General features: G+C 46.6%; 1 protein-coding gene across 1 annotated transcript in view; it reads left to right on the top strand.

The window, feature by feature from the left end:
• PTGFRN (prostaglandin F2 receptor inhibitor) overlaps positions 1-12,413 on the top strand; it is an 84,355-nt gene extending 71,942 nt beyond the window's left edge. Inside the window, exons 7-9 of the mRNA XM_081224322.1 lie at positions 4,424-4,531; positions 8,880-9,185; positions 10,671-12,413. Coding sequence (XP_081080448.1) covers positions 4,424-4,531; positions 8,880-9,185; positions 10,671-10,837 — 581 coding nt within the window. The 3' untranslated portion in view covers positions 10,838-12,413. The remainder of the gene's footprint in view (positions 1-4,423; positions 4,532-8,879; positions 9,186-10,670) is intronic.
• Positions 12,414-13,315: the final 902 nt, after the last annotated feature.

The following is a 13,315-nucleotide window of genomic DNA, read 5'->3' as shown; positions in this document are numbered from 1 at the left end:
AACCTTTCCTCCTTCACGGCTCCCTCCCACTGGTGCAGGTCCCGTCCCTATTCTTTTGTCTCTGTTTATTCTTTTTTCTTTTGCCCTACCCAGGTACGTGGGGAGTTTCTTGCCTTTTGGGAGGTCTGAGGTCTTCTGCCAGCATTCAGTGGGTGTTCTGTAGGAGTTGTTCCACGTGTAGATGTATTTCTGATGTATCTGTGGGGAGGAATGTGATCTCCGCGTCTTACTCTTCCGCCATCTTCCCCCGGCCTACTTTGGCTTTTTAAATATAGGATCATGTCATCTATTGATACAAATAGAGATGGTTTTATTTCTTCTATTCAGTTTTACTAAATGCCTTCTAATTATTTTTCTTGCCTAATTGCCCTGGCTAGAATCTAGTACCGTGGTGAACAGTAGTGGCACAAGTGGACATCCTTGTCTTGTTCCTGACCTTAGGGGGAACTTTCCCCATTAAATATCTTTTACCCTTAAGTATCATGGTCACTGTGGGTTTTTCATAGACACCAAATATTGAATTGAGGAAGTTTTCTTTCATTCCTAATCTGTTGAGTGTTTTTATCATGATGAAGTGTTGGGTGTTGTCAAATGTTTTTTCTGTGACTCTTGAGATTCAGATGATTATGTGTGGTTTTTGCCTTTTATTTGTGTATCTGTTTTATTGCCTATAGGATTTTATTCCAGTTTGTTTTGCATTTGTTATTTGATGTTTCTTTAAAACTGTTCTGAGAAAGAGAGGAGACATAAAATCTTTTGTATGTATTTCTAGGTGAGGAATGGGCACTGAATGTATTTCTTAGTTCTTTAAATCTCAACATAACAGATGAAATCACTGTAGCTTACAGGTTGAATAGACTGCCTAAGGTTTTTGCTTTGTTTAATCCACGGAGTTGTCATGGCCAGTTCACAGTTTAATTAAGAGGAGCTGCCATCAAATCCAGCACCCAGCACAATGCCATAGCCCCGAATAGCTCCAAGAAAACATTGACTTGATAGTGAGAGCCTTTACTTCCTAAAAATTAGCAGCACACGGTAAAGCACATGTAACAGAGATCCTTCCTGGTGTCCACCTTTCTGTCCTCTGCTTTCAGGACACTTGCCTCTTGGTATGCAGACTGTGTTCCCCAAGGGGTCCTACTGAGTTGTAACTTCTACTGATTCAAAGTATGAGGAGGAATAATATGGTTTAAATGTGATGATGTTAAGGACTTTGGCCTTTTAAAAGAATAATAATAAAGTTTTTCTCCTTAACAGAGAAGTTTGAAAATACAGTAAAATACAAGGAAGAATCACCCATAATCTTACCAGAGACTGTTAATTGGTGGTATTCGTCTTCCTAGAATTTTTCCCTTGCATGTTTTCTTCATAACTTTGAAATCAGGCTGTATATGCAATTTTATGACCTGCTTTCTGCCCTCCCCCACCATTATAAGATAAACATTTTCCATGTTATAAAAAATTCTAGGTAAATACCAACCTTAATGACTACACTTGCTAGAATTTGGTTAACCATTATCCTATTGACGGACATGCAGACAGTCTGTAGTTTTGGCTTTCACAAAAATACTGTCATTTACAGCCTTTTTTTAGGGGCGAGAGTTGGAGCATGGTTTGTGTCAATGTTTGTGTTTAAAAGCTAAGTGGTCCATGTACTCTGCAGACTAGGAATCCAGGGACATGTAGTGACTCTGCTTGTTCACTTAAATTATCTGTGCTGTAGTCTGTCATCTGTGAAGTTAACCAGACACATCCCCTCAAGAAAACAGCATTACCACAGAAATTGACCATAATAAAAATATTTCTAAGCCTGAGATAATGACCCACATTAACAGTGAGTTGTTCATTTCGTTCGAAGGAAATCCACTGCTGTGAATAGCTCACAATGCAGGCCTTTTCCCTGGTCCTTGTCTGCATGGTGAGCATGGCACAAATGCTCTGTTGTTCCCACGGCCATGAGGGGAAATGAGAACAGTAACTTGTGACCTAGAAGGCATTTTGGATTTTTTTTGGAAATATAAAGAAAAGAAAGTGAAATTTGTCCAAATTAGGTAAGGAAATGTGTCCAAATAAGGTAAAGGAAATATGTCCAAATTTCCCTGCTGTTTCAAATTAAGTAAATAAGAACCTAAATCCATTATGAGGATCTCCTTGTGTTTTATTATCTTGTGTTCTCTTAGAAGGGGCCTGGATACTTTAAGAAAGCCCCCATAGTATACTTCTATTTATAACCATGAAATTTCTAGTCAGAGAAAAAAAACGTCAGTCCCTATTGCTCACCATGGTTGCTACTAACCTGTCCTCATGGATGACCATATATGGCATGAAGTCCCCCCAGTCATTACCACTGAGCCATCTCAGAGCAACTGGCTTAATCCTTTCCCACCTCACTGCTATAAACAGAGCATATCCAGGGTGGTAAGGACCTGAGGGAACCATGGCTGAGCCGAGTTAATTGAAGGATGTGATGTCTAGAAGTAGGTAAAGTTTCCTTGTCCTTTTTGCTTTCATCCCTTTCCCCTTGTCCTGGGGCTGCCATTCTGTTACGTTCTCCATGCCCTAGACTGAATCTGAGTACTCAGCAGAACCTGCCCAGGGCTGCCTAATGCCTCAAGGTTTCCATGTTTTACAGCCATCCTTCACCCTTCTCCCAGCAAAACACAGATTACTCATGGACTTGGTGTTAAGAAAGCCATCTGATGAATTCATCTTACTACTCATGTTGAAATGAAAGTATAGTCGTTTCAATTTTTTGCCTCATTGGTTCATATGACCTTTTACTCTCTTTCTCACAGTCATTTCTTTTGGCTGTTAAAACAAAAAGTACCTTTTCCTTTCTGGTAATCTGATTTTAAAGGTAGTTACACCTGTATTCTTAGCTTCTAGTGAGTTTCAGAATCATTGTCCAGGGCCATCTATCTTTGCTTTCCAGAAAACCCAAGGGAAATCCCTTAGCATTGGTGTTCTGGAATCTTCTTCAGGTTTGCCTATTCCTAGACATTAGGAATTGGCATAAGGTAAATATTAAGCTCTTAGGATCAGATTGGCCTAAAGCTATGTAATACTGTCACCTAAAAGTGAACTGTAAAGGGGTTAAAAACAGAATGCAGTACCTAGCCCTTCTCTCTGCCTAAGGAGGGGATCGTAGCTGCAGATTTCTTGCATACAAGGCATACCTTTTTTTTTTTAATTTAGTAAGTCATTTGTGCCTAGTTATGAAATAGCACAATAATAATTATGCCTACAGTCAAATGCATCCAACTTACTCTATGGTAAATATTATTAACTTCTAGCCCTAAATTCTTTTTACTTAATTCTTCACATTTTCTTGCTCATACATATGCTCATTGCCTTACAACTTAGAAACTTGGAACAACTCTGCCTTGCAGTGAGTCGATGATACGATGAGGAGTCAGCATGGTTTGTGTAGAAACATCCTCTGGCCTTTGGAAGAGGAAAGGGGTCTTTTATAAAAGTAAACTGGGTATCAAGGGAGAGTTTCAGAAAGGTATGCAAGACAGATCCTATCTGAGTAGTTTTTATTTTTATTTTTATTTATTTATTTTTGTAAATTTATTTATTTTTTATTTTTATTTTTGGCTGCGTTGGGTCTTTGTTGCTGTGCCCGGGCTTTCTCTGGTTGCAGAGAGCGGGGGCTACTCTTCGTTGCAGTGCGCGGGCTTCTCATTGCAGTGGCTTCTCTTGTTGTGGAGCACAGGCTCTAGGCTCGTGGGCTTCAGTAGTTGTGGCATAGGGGCTCTAGAGCGCAGGCTTATTAGTTGTGGCATGGGCTTAGTTGCTCCGCGGAATGTAGGATCTTCCCGGGCCAAGGCTCGAACCCGTGTCCCCTGCATTGGCAAGTGGATTCTTAACCACTGCGCCACTAGGGAAGCCCCTGGGTAGTTTTTAAAAGGAGTTTCCACGTTTCCTCAGTTTCTCACAGCAGATTGGAATGAATCGCCTTCAGTGCTCCCACCATGCTTTATAGAAATGTCGTCATTGTTGGCATTACTGGATTTCAGCCTCTTAATAGCAGGGCCCATCGCCAGCACCCAACACAATGAGGCTGCTCACTCTTTCGGGACCAAAAGCGTCCCTGATTTAGTCCTGAACCCTCTGGCCTCTGAGCCACTCTGGCCTGGAAGTGAACCATGTGCAGCCAGAAACAGCCCAGGCTGTACCAGGATGGGAGGTGGGTGGCCTTCAAATGAGACCATGGTTGTAATTTTAAGATGAAGCTCATATACTTAATGCACATGTCTCTCTGAATAGAAGGAAAGCAATCTTAGGACACCTATTTTGTGAATTTCTAGCTCAGTTCCAAGGAAGGGGATCCCACATTTAGATGCCCATTTGCACACCAAGAACAGGATTTAAACAGAAGTGTGAAAGAGGATCATGAAGTGGCATTGCTTTCTTCCAGGTCCTATATTTAATGCCTCTGTGCACTCGGACGCGCCATCAGTCATCCGGGGAGATCTCATCAAATTGTTTTGTATCATCACTGTTGAAGGAGCAGCCCTGGATCCAGGTACTTTCCTCCATCCTTCCCCTTCCCCGTATTTCTTTTTGTAAGTGTTTCTCATATCATCCCCACTGTGTTACACAGATGTGGAGGTCATGGATTGGATTGGCCGTTTATTCCCAAACTGCCTAGCTCAGCAGTATTCAGTAGGTGTTTAATAAGGATGTGTTGAATGGATGCAACTATCTGTTTGACGATTTGGAAACACAACCAGACATTTGCATGTGTTCTCAGGGTGACCTAGTGGCCACTTCGGGGGCTGATTCAATCTCGTTTGCAACCCACTGACAGAGTCTGGCTCCCTTGCTTTTTGTCTTTCATTCATTCATTCATTCAGCTATTTATTGAACTCCTATAAACAGGTGCTGTCTAGTTGCTGGAAATAGAGGAGTGATCAAAATGCACCATGTCTGCCCTCATGGAGCTTGCAGCCTAGTTAAGGAGACAAACAGGAAAGAAATCACCATATGATATAATATCAGATAGCGATTAACACTCTGAAGAAATACAGAGCAGAGGAAATGAGTAGCAAGTAACCACGGGGAGCTATTGTAGTTTAAATTCTTAGGAAATCTTTGTAAATCTTTTCTTTGCAGAGAATACTAGCACTGCCAACAGGATACCTAACAGTTGTGGGCCAGCAGCCTTACACTTTTTCTCCTTGGCCCCCTTAGTACCTGGTGCTATTCTTCTCACTCGTAGACCCTCAGGGTTTGAAAGAACATTAAATGCATGTAGGTGTTGCTCTCTGTTGCTGAGCAGGACTGTACCCACCTCTGCCTTCTCCTAAAGAGCCCGTGGAGACCCTGACTCACTGCCTGGGGGATGCCCATGCTCTGACCTTGGGTGTCTTTGTACTGCCCACCCCATCATAAGCAGAGCCATGGCCTCACAGATTTGTGCCTCAAAAAGGCCAAATTGTGCAGGGTTCGCTAAGTTCTGTGCAGAGACCACGGGATATGTGGCCCTGGGGTGGAAACTGGAAGCAGGTTTTCATTCTGTGTTAAGGGCAGGCTGTCAGCGAAGTGACGGGCTGTATTGGATCTGGCGTGACCAACAGGAGAGGGGCTCGGGCTGCCACCCCCTGAGGTCTGGCTACTGCACGGACTCCAGCTGAAGGTTCAGGTGTGGCTAGTTCAGGGTCAGCAAACCTTTTCTGTAAAGGACCCAGGTAGAAAGTATTTTTGGCTTTGTGGGCCAGATGATCTCTACAGCAACTACTCTACTCTGCTGTTGTAGAGGGAAAGCAGCCGAAGAGAGCAATGTAAACAGATGGGCCTGGCTGTGTTCCAGTGAAACTTTATTTACAAAAACAGGTGGTAGGCTGGATTGGACCTGCAGGCTGTAGTTTACTGACCCCTGGACGAGTTGATTGATACCGAAATTGACTCTCATAGGGGACTTGAACGTGGTTGAGCTTTAGAGGTAGGAAAAAGGAGAAGAGTTTGTGGAAGATGTAAAGAAAGGCAAAGAAAAAAACCCATTCAAAACAACAGAGGAGTCAGCTCTGTCCTGGGGCTTAGGAAGGAGGAGCTTATAGGTCTTGATTGAGCCACCATGTCTGTGGAGATTGCCAGGAAGGGGGTGCTGGGCAGGGAGATCCTTTTCAAAAGTTGGAATGATGTAATACCATTTTTACCCTTAAAGCTCATTTATAAAAAATTTAAAAAAAAATTTAAAAAGCTCATTTATAGAGATATACAAAAATAAATCATTTAAATGCTCTTTCTCAGTAAATTGATAGGTCACCAACTGTGCCCTTAATATAAGTCTTTTCCTCCAGTGTAATTGCAAAAGCTATAGGTAGCTGTTATCTTGCAGATCACAATTTTCCAGAACTTTGCACTCTTAGACTGCATGGGTGGAAGATTCTGAATAATTAAACACAGGTCGTAATTTCGTTTTTCCTCTCGCATCCTGTGGGCTGTGAAGGAATTCTCTTCCGGAAAGGACATGTGGCCCAAGTGGGCTGAGTGCCAAGGCAGGGGGAGGGGCAGGGGGAGACCACGGCCCTTTAGAGGTGGTGTCTTAGGTCAGGTTCCCTAGAAGCAAAGCCTGAGACAAGCGTGCGAGTGATTAATTGAAGATGTGCCCTCAGAGGAAACGATGAGTGAGGCAATCAGGATAGAGCAGGGAAAGACGCCAGGCAAAGATCTTCAAAACAAGTCTAACTCCCTGTGGGGAGCTCCAGAACATGGGTTGTACCACAGAGTGTGACCTCCTTGAGCTAAGGGACTAGGCTTTTATATCCCCGCCACCCCAATTTGTCAGTCATTGTCCACAGTGAATGGCTGGGGAGGGGTAGTGTTTCTTCACCTCCGGGGGTGGCTCTCCAGGAGGTGGCTTCTGTCAACTAAGGCCAGTCCTCTGGAGAAGGGTACCGGTGTGAGAGCTTAGCAGGCAGCACCTGCAGCATCTGGGGGCCCAGAGCTCCAGCTGTTTGGGGCGGAGCACCACGAGCATCTGCTGCAGGCGGCAGGACCCTTCCTGTTACAGCATCTCTTAGTACAGACCGTGGATGTTGAACTGTGGCGGTAAGGATGTTCATGGCGGCCAACTATTATTGAGTGCTTACTATATTCCAGGTGCCATTCTAAGCACTTTATAAAGCTAACTAACTATGGATGCTATTGTAATTTCCTTTTCCAGATAAGGAAACTAAGTCACAGTGAACTTAAGTGAGTCACCCAGGTCACTAGGCTAACAAGAGCCAGTGCTGGGATTCTAGCCCGGGTAGCCTGACCCTGCAGCCTGGCCACCGCACTGTACGGCACAGCAGGACTGGGGTTAGAGTCTGGACACAAGTAATGGGGACACAGCTGTGACTCTTTGCCTTCAGTAGCCACCCGGCGCCTGCAGGTGACAGCAACACTGAGCTAGTTTTCACTGAGGACCTGGGAGTGATCTGGGGGCCCACTCTGCCTGGGCACTGTGAGGGCGTGAGGACGTTGACCGCACTCCCTCTGCCCCCAGGGTGTTGGTCTTCTTGCAAGAGATGACCCTCACCCTCGGAACAATCAAATGTCATGTTCAAGGGCCACAGTGGGTCGATGGGGAGGAAAAAATAATGTTTTGGTGCATCAGAGTAGAGGGCTGACATCACATACGTAGAGTTGAGATTTGCCTGTGGCCCTCAACACTTTTAGACTGAGTTGAAAAGGAATTATCATTTGAACAATTTTTTAGAAATTCTCGCTTTTGGGGAATTCCCTGGCTGTCCAGTGGTTAGGACTCCACGTTTCCACTGCAGGGTTCGATCCCTGGTTGGGGAACTAAGATCCCGCAAGCCATGTGGCGTGGCCAAAAAAAAAAAAAAAAATTCTTGCTTCTAGTTTGGCTTATATTCTTTTTTTAATATGTAAGAATCTGAATATAATTTATTTGCCTTATAATGTGCTTTTTGAGGTTATTAGTGTATTTTTACTAAACGGTTGTTTCTTTTTGTTTAACAAAAATTATGTTATTTAACATGTGTACAGAAACCCCCGTCAAGCGAATGTAAGATAAAGCAGTGTTTGTGGCCTCCCAGTCCTTTCTTGCTTGCTGGGTGACTCTCAGACCTGACACAGCTGGTATCACTTGGTAGCAGTCAAAAGAAGAGGTCAGAGGTTTAGGATGTGCACTCTATTTCCACGTTCTATGAGAACTACCACTTGTGCCAAAGCCGTCTTTCTCTTATGCCCATATTAATTTATGTGAGGCTGTTAGAACCTTAATTTTGCAGAGTACTTTACAATTCCGCAGCATTACTCTCTGGGACTGTTAAACTGTGTTCAATTTTCTCAGCTTGACATATTTTTCCTCTTGTTTTGAACTTAAGCACTTCAGGGGGAAAAAAAATCACAGCGAACAATAAAATCTAAACTGTTTACAACTCTCCATTTTGTACGATTCACTTTATGTCCATGTCATTCCTTACGACTTTTGTGTCCTTCCTGTCGTGGGTTCTTCTGCCTGAACTGCCAGAGGACCCTGCTTTCTTTGGGAGACAGAGCGTTCGATGTCACCACATACCAGCCTTTCATCCCGTGTTTCTGGAGGAGACAGTTTGGGGCTGTGCTCCTTCAGCTGGGTAGTGGCAGTGGCGTGGTGAAGAGGGTGCATTCTCGAGCTAGACTCCTGGGTTAAGCCACGCGCTCTGTGACCTCCTTGCTGTGTGACCTCAGTTATTTGGTCCTGCCACAGAGTGGGAAGTGTGATAGTACCTTCATCATGGGGTGTTGTTGAGAGGAATCGGGGAGACCCAAGGCACGTGGAGCCGTGCTGGCCCACAGTCAGGTTACAGGCATGTTAGCCGTACTTGGTACTTCTGCCCGCGGCACTGACCCCAGCGTTTTGGCTTGGTCATCCACAGACGACATGGCCTTTGACGTGGCCTGGTTTGCGGTGCACTCCTTCGGCCTGGACAAGGCTCCCGTCCTCCTGTCGTCCCTGGATCGGAAGGGGATTGTGAACACCGCCCAGAGGGACTGGAAGAGCGGCCTCAGCCTGGAGCGCGTGAGCGTGCTAGAGTTCTTGCTGCAAGTGCATGGCTCTGAGGACCAGGACTTTGGCAACTACTACTGTTCTGTGACTCCGTGGGTGAAGTCACCCACCGGTTCCTGGCAGAAAGAGGCAGAGATCCAGTCCAAGCCCATCTTTATAACTGTGAAGATGGATGGTAAGAATGACACGCAAATAACCCTCTTGGTGTTTGGGGAATGTCTTCTCTCCATTCTCTGCTGCCGCTGACGGGATCCAGGTTCCCACCCTTTGAGGAATGTGCCTGCTTTCTCTCTAGCCTGGCCCGGGCCTGTACCCAGAAAGAGCACACACAGCCCTTGCTGTTTTCCCAGCTTTGGTATCGTGTGTGCTGGAGCTACCACTGGGAAATGATTTTTAAGACTTACTGGAAAGATTTTCCATGCTTTCTCTAAATTCTGTACACACCCACTTTGCTGTGTCCTCGGGTTGGCACGGATACTGCCAGGCAGGGGCAGAGACCAGATCAAGAGAGTGGGTCCAGTTCTCTAGGAGGGGCTGCAAGTGGGTTCCTGCCCCTCTTATCCTCCTACTGGTTCTGCTTCTTGGTAAAGGGGGTTCCTCCTGGATGGGAGGGGGAGCTCCCAGCCTTGTTGGCCCACACTGACCACCACGGTCAGCCTAAAGCACCATGGTCAGCAGGCCCCCTTCCCACCCCTCCGCTCCCTGGCCTCTCAGAGTATGGGCAGTTGTTCCTTGGTTAATGAGAAACATGTCTTCTCTGCAAAAAGTGTCAGAGTAAACGTTAACTGAAAACTCATGGAGAGAATTCAAGTCCAGGTGCCACCCAGGATTAAGTAGGAGCCTTTGAGTGTGTTACCCTGATGATGTGTCAGTTTGGCGGAGACTGGAATTGGAACCCCAGCTCCTCCACAGGTGACTTAGCCTTTCTAATCCTTCGTTTCCTCTCTTGTTAAATGGGATAATAATCTCTCCTGGGGCTGTTGTATTAAATGTCAGGCAAACAACCATAGTGCCAGCCTCCACCCAAGACGTGCTGGTACTTTGGGGGACGGGGACGTGGGATTTGAGGGTGTGGGATCTAAACAGTGTTTGTGCATTCCTGCAACTTAGGCATTTATACCATATTTGCCTCTTAGAAATGTCTTGCTTGCAGTTACTCCATATGAAAACCCAGATTTACTAAACAAGTAGGGAGTGATTATTCACTTTGCTAGGTAATTTACTATAGTGTTACTTAAAATAGCTCCCCTAGTACACTTCAGTTATCTGATGCATAGAATTGATTTATGTATGGTTTTTTTAAGGATGCATCTGCTGCCGAATGTGTGGTGCCCTTATACTGACTTTTAAAAATCAATCTCCTGCCAAAACCCTAAAAAGCAAGTTGACATTCAAAGACACTGAAGGAGAATCTTTTTTTTTTTTCTGGCTTTCTGCTGCCTTCCCGCACAGAACTGGGTAGGGAGACATTTGCTCATTTTTTGGACACGTATGGCCGAGCTGCTCTTGTCTCAAGCACCATGCCAGGTGCTGGGTACAGGATGCATGAGGTCAGATCCCTGGTGGAGACGCCGTGGCAATGGAGAGGGGAGGCGGCGGTCTTCTCCGAGGCCCCCCCCCTCGCATCACTGACCCATTCCCTCTGGTCTTTCCCTCCCAGTGTTGAATGCCTTCAAGTACCCGCTGCTGATCGGCGTCGGCCTGTCCACGGTCATCGGGCTCCTGTCCTGCCTCATCGGGTACTGCAGCTCGCACTGGTGCTGTAAGAAGGAGGTCCAGGAGACCAGGCGGGAGCGCCGCCGGCTCATGTCCATGGAGATGGACTAGCCGGTGCCGGGAAAGGCCGGGACGCAGGGACGTTCGAGGAGCAGTTTGGGCGAGAAGAGGACAGTGATCTTTTAACGTGACGTGTGTTACACTAAAAACCAGTCCTCTCTAATCTCAGGTGGGACTCGGCGCTCTCTCTTTTCTGCATGTCAAGTTCTGAGCGCGGGCATGTTTACCAGCACACGGCTCTTCTTCCCACGGCACTTTCTGATAGAACAATCGAGTGTGTGTTTTCCCGACGGCGGCTTTTTAATGGTTAACCTCTGTCTAATTTTTTTCTCCTACTGGTTTATAGATCTCTGGCTTGTGTGTGTTTCTACCTTTTGTTTCGAGGGGTTGCGGTGAGGAAGGGGTGAAGGCGTTCAGAGTGCTTTGTCTCGAGTGAGAACGGAAGGGCCCGCTTGAGAGCCGGCTTCTGAATCGGAGGCACGTGCTGAGAGAGCGGCTAAAGGCGACCCTGCACCCCTGCCGAGGGACAACACAGACCAGTGCCGAAGGCTAATTTGTGGCTTTTACTACCCTCCCCCACCCCCTATTTTCAGGGGGTTTAGACCACATTTGAAATCTAAACCTGCAGTCCGTAACTTCCTATCGAGCCCAAATGCATTTTTTCTGATTTGGTTTTTTGCTTCTCTGCCCCCTTTCCATTTCTTTCGTATCTGCTTTATGTGCGAGTGCTGAAATGGCCCTGGAATTGAGAATTTGGCTTTCCACCAAGCACCTTATCTTGCCACCTTAGCCTTAAGAATGTGTATGAAGAAAAATGCACAGCCACCTCTGTCCAGGGCAGTAAGAAGACCTGCAAGGAAGAGGAGGTTGGGGACAAGGAAAGGAACAGACAGTCACTTCCGTAGTTCGGAGGCCACCGTGCCTCAGGGGGCCCTGCGGATTGCAGAAGGGGGATCCTGGGAGTTAGGTGTCTGGAGCTCGTGCCCGGAGGGTCAGTGGTGCCAGGGGTGTGTCAGGCGGAAGAAGCCACCTCTGTTCTCTGTCCTGCCCTTTGTGAGAGGCAAAGGCCTTGTGCGTCTGCAGGGGGAGCCATGGATACCCCACATCCTTCGTGGGCTGCAGGGGCTCCTTAATGTGGCGGTGAATTGCTGCTTGCAAGACTGACTTCACGGAACCAGAAATTACCTGGAAGAACCATGCATTTTCTATGACCTTTTCAGTCCTTCAAGTCTTTTTAAAAATCCCCTGCAGGGGGTTAGTGAGAAAGGGTATACTTTGTGGTGTGTTGGCTTTCCTATTAGGAACACAAAGGAAACCCAGCAATTTATATTGCCATGTGAACAGCCTACACAGTAGATCTGAGAGCAGTGCGTTTTGCCTGATCACTCAATACCAGGAGAAGGACAACGGACCCAAAGAGATCTTCCGCCCCCCGAAGTGTCTCCCCCTGCCCAGCGCTGGCTTTTCGGAAGCATCCCAGTGGGGTTTCCTGAGGCTCACTGGTGACTCACGCTCCACATTGCAATCCTCTGTGCTTTTATCCTGGCTCTGAAGGATCTAATACTGCTCTGTCTTCCAAAGGGGAAAAAGATTCGTTTGTTTTGAGCAATAAAGTAATACAAAATGATGGCCATTCATGTGCGGCTCTTTGTCACAATGGGCCAGACCGCCAACTCCTCGGGCTCACCATCTTCCCCTCCACTTCCCTCCCTCTGTCACCCGCGATTCGTTCTGCACTTATCACCAGATCACCCCCAGGAGGCAAGTTTCCACCGAATTTTTTCCTTTTGGTTTTGCCCACAGAGGGGACCGCTCACGTGATAGAAACTAGATTTTGCACTAATGGTAGCAGCACAAATGAATTCCAGGCCTAGCATCTGTGGCGGGAAGACGGGCAGCAGGTCCGCCCCACCAGAGCACGGATGACTAGAGGAAGGGAAGGAGGCCTTGATAGCACTAGATTTGGGTGTTTCCTGCATGCCATTTCCTAACTGGGCCGCTCCAGAGGAGGTGGGTCACAGGTGATTGTGCAAACAGGAAATAGAAACAGGTGCTGTGTTAGGAACAGCCAGTGCCCTTTGAGCCCCTGCAGTTATCATGCCTCCTAAAAGAAGATTCAGGATTGTTGTAGTACAGGCCCTTGATAGGAGGAAAGGGTACTTGGCTTTGGACGTGACCAGGTGGCCCCAGGTGTATGTAAAACCACGGATGAGTCACAACTGACACTTATTGGCAGGAAAGGTGACACGTGCTCATACACTGTACCTTTTCCTTTCAAACTGCTGTTGCAGTTCAAGGCTGGGGCTGTTAAGGCATTGACCGCCCCCCTAGCCCCACCCTCTGTCCACTGGGCTGGTACAAAGTGGGGAGAAATCCCAGGGCGTTGTACCAAGGGCCTCCTTCCTTCCAGGGGCATAAACTTGGCTGGAATATGTGTCCCGTTCAAAGCGTGAGACGTACTCTTTTGTTGTACCAAATAGGGCCCCCACTAAGTGCTCTTCTGGAAGAGGTTCCTGCCAGAAGCACTGG

This window comes from Mesoplodon bidens, assembly GCF_964165515.1.
Source record: "Mesoplodon bidens genome assembly, chromosome: 2".
In the NCBI taxonomy this organism is placed as follows: Eukaryota; Metazoa; Chordata; class Mammalia; order Artiodactyla; family Ziphiidae; genus Mesoplodon; species Mesoplodon bidens.
This window is presented reverse-complemented; position numbering and strand designations above follow the sequence as displayed.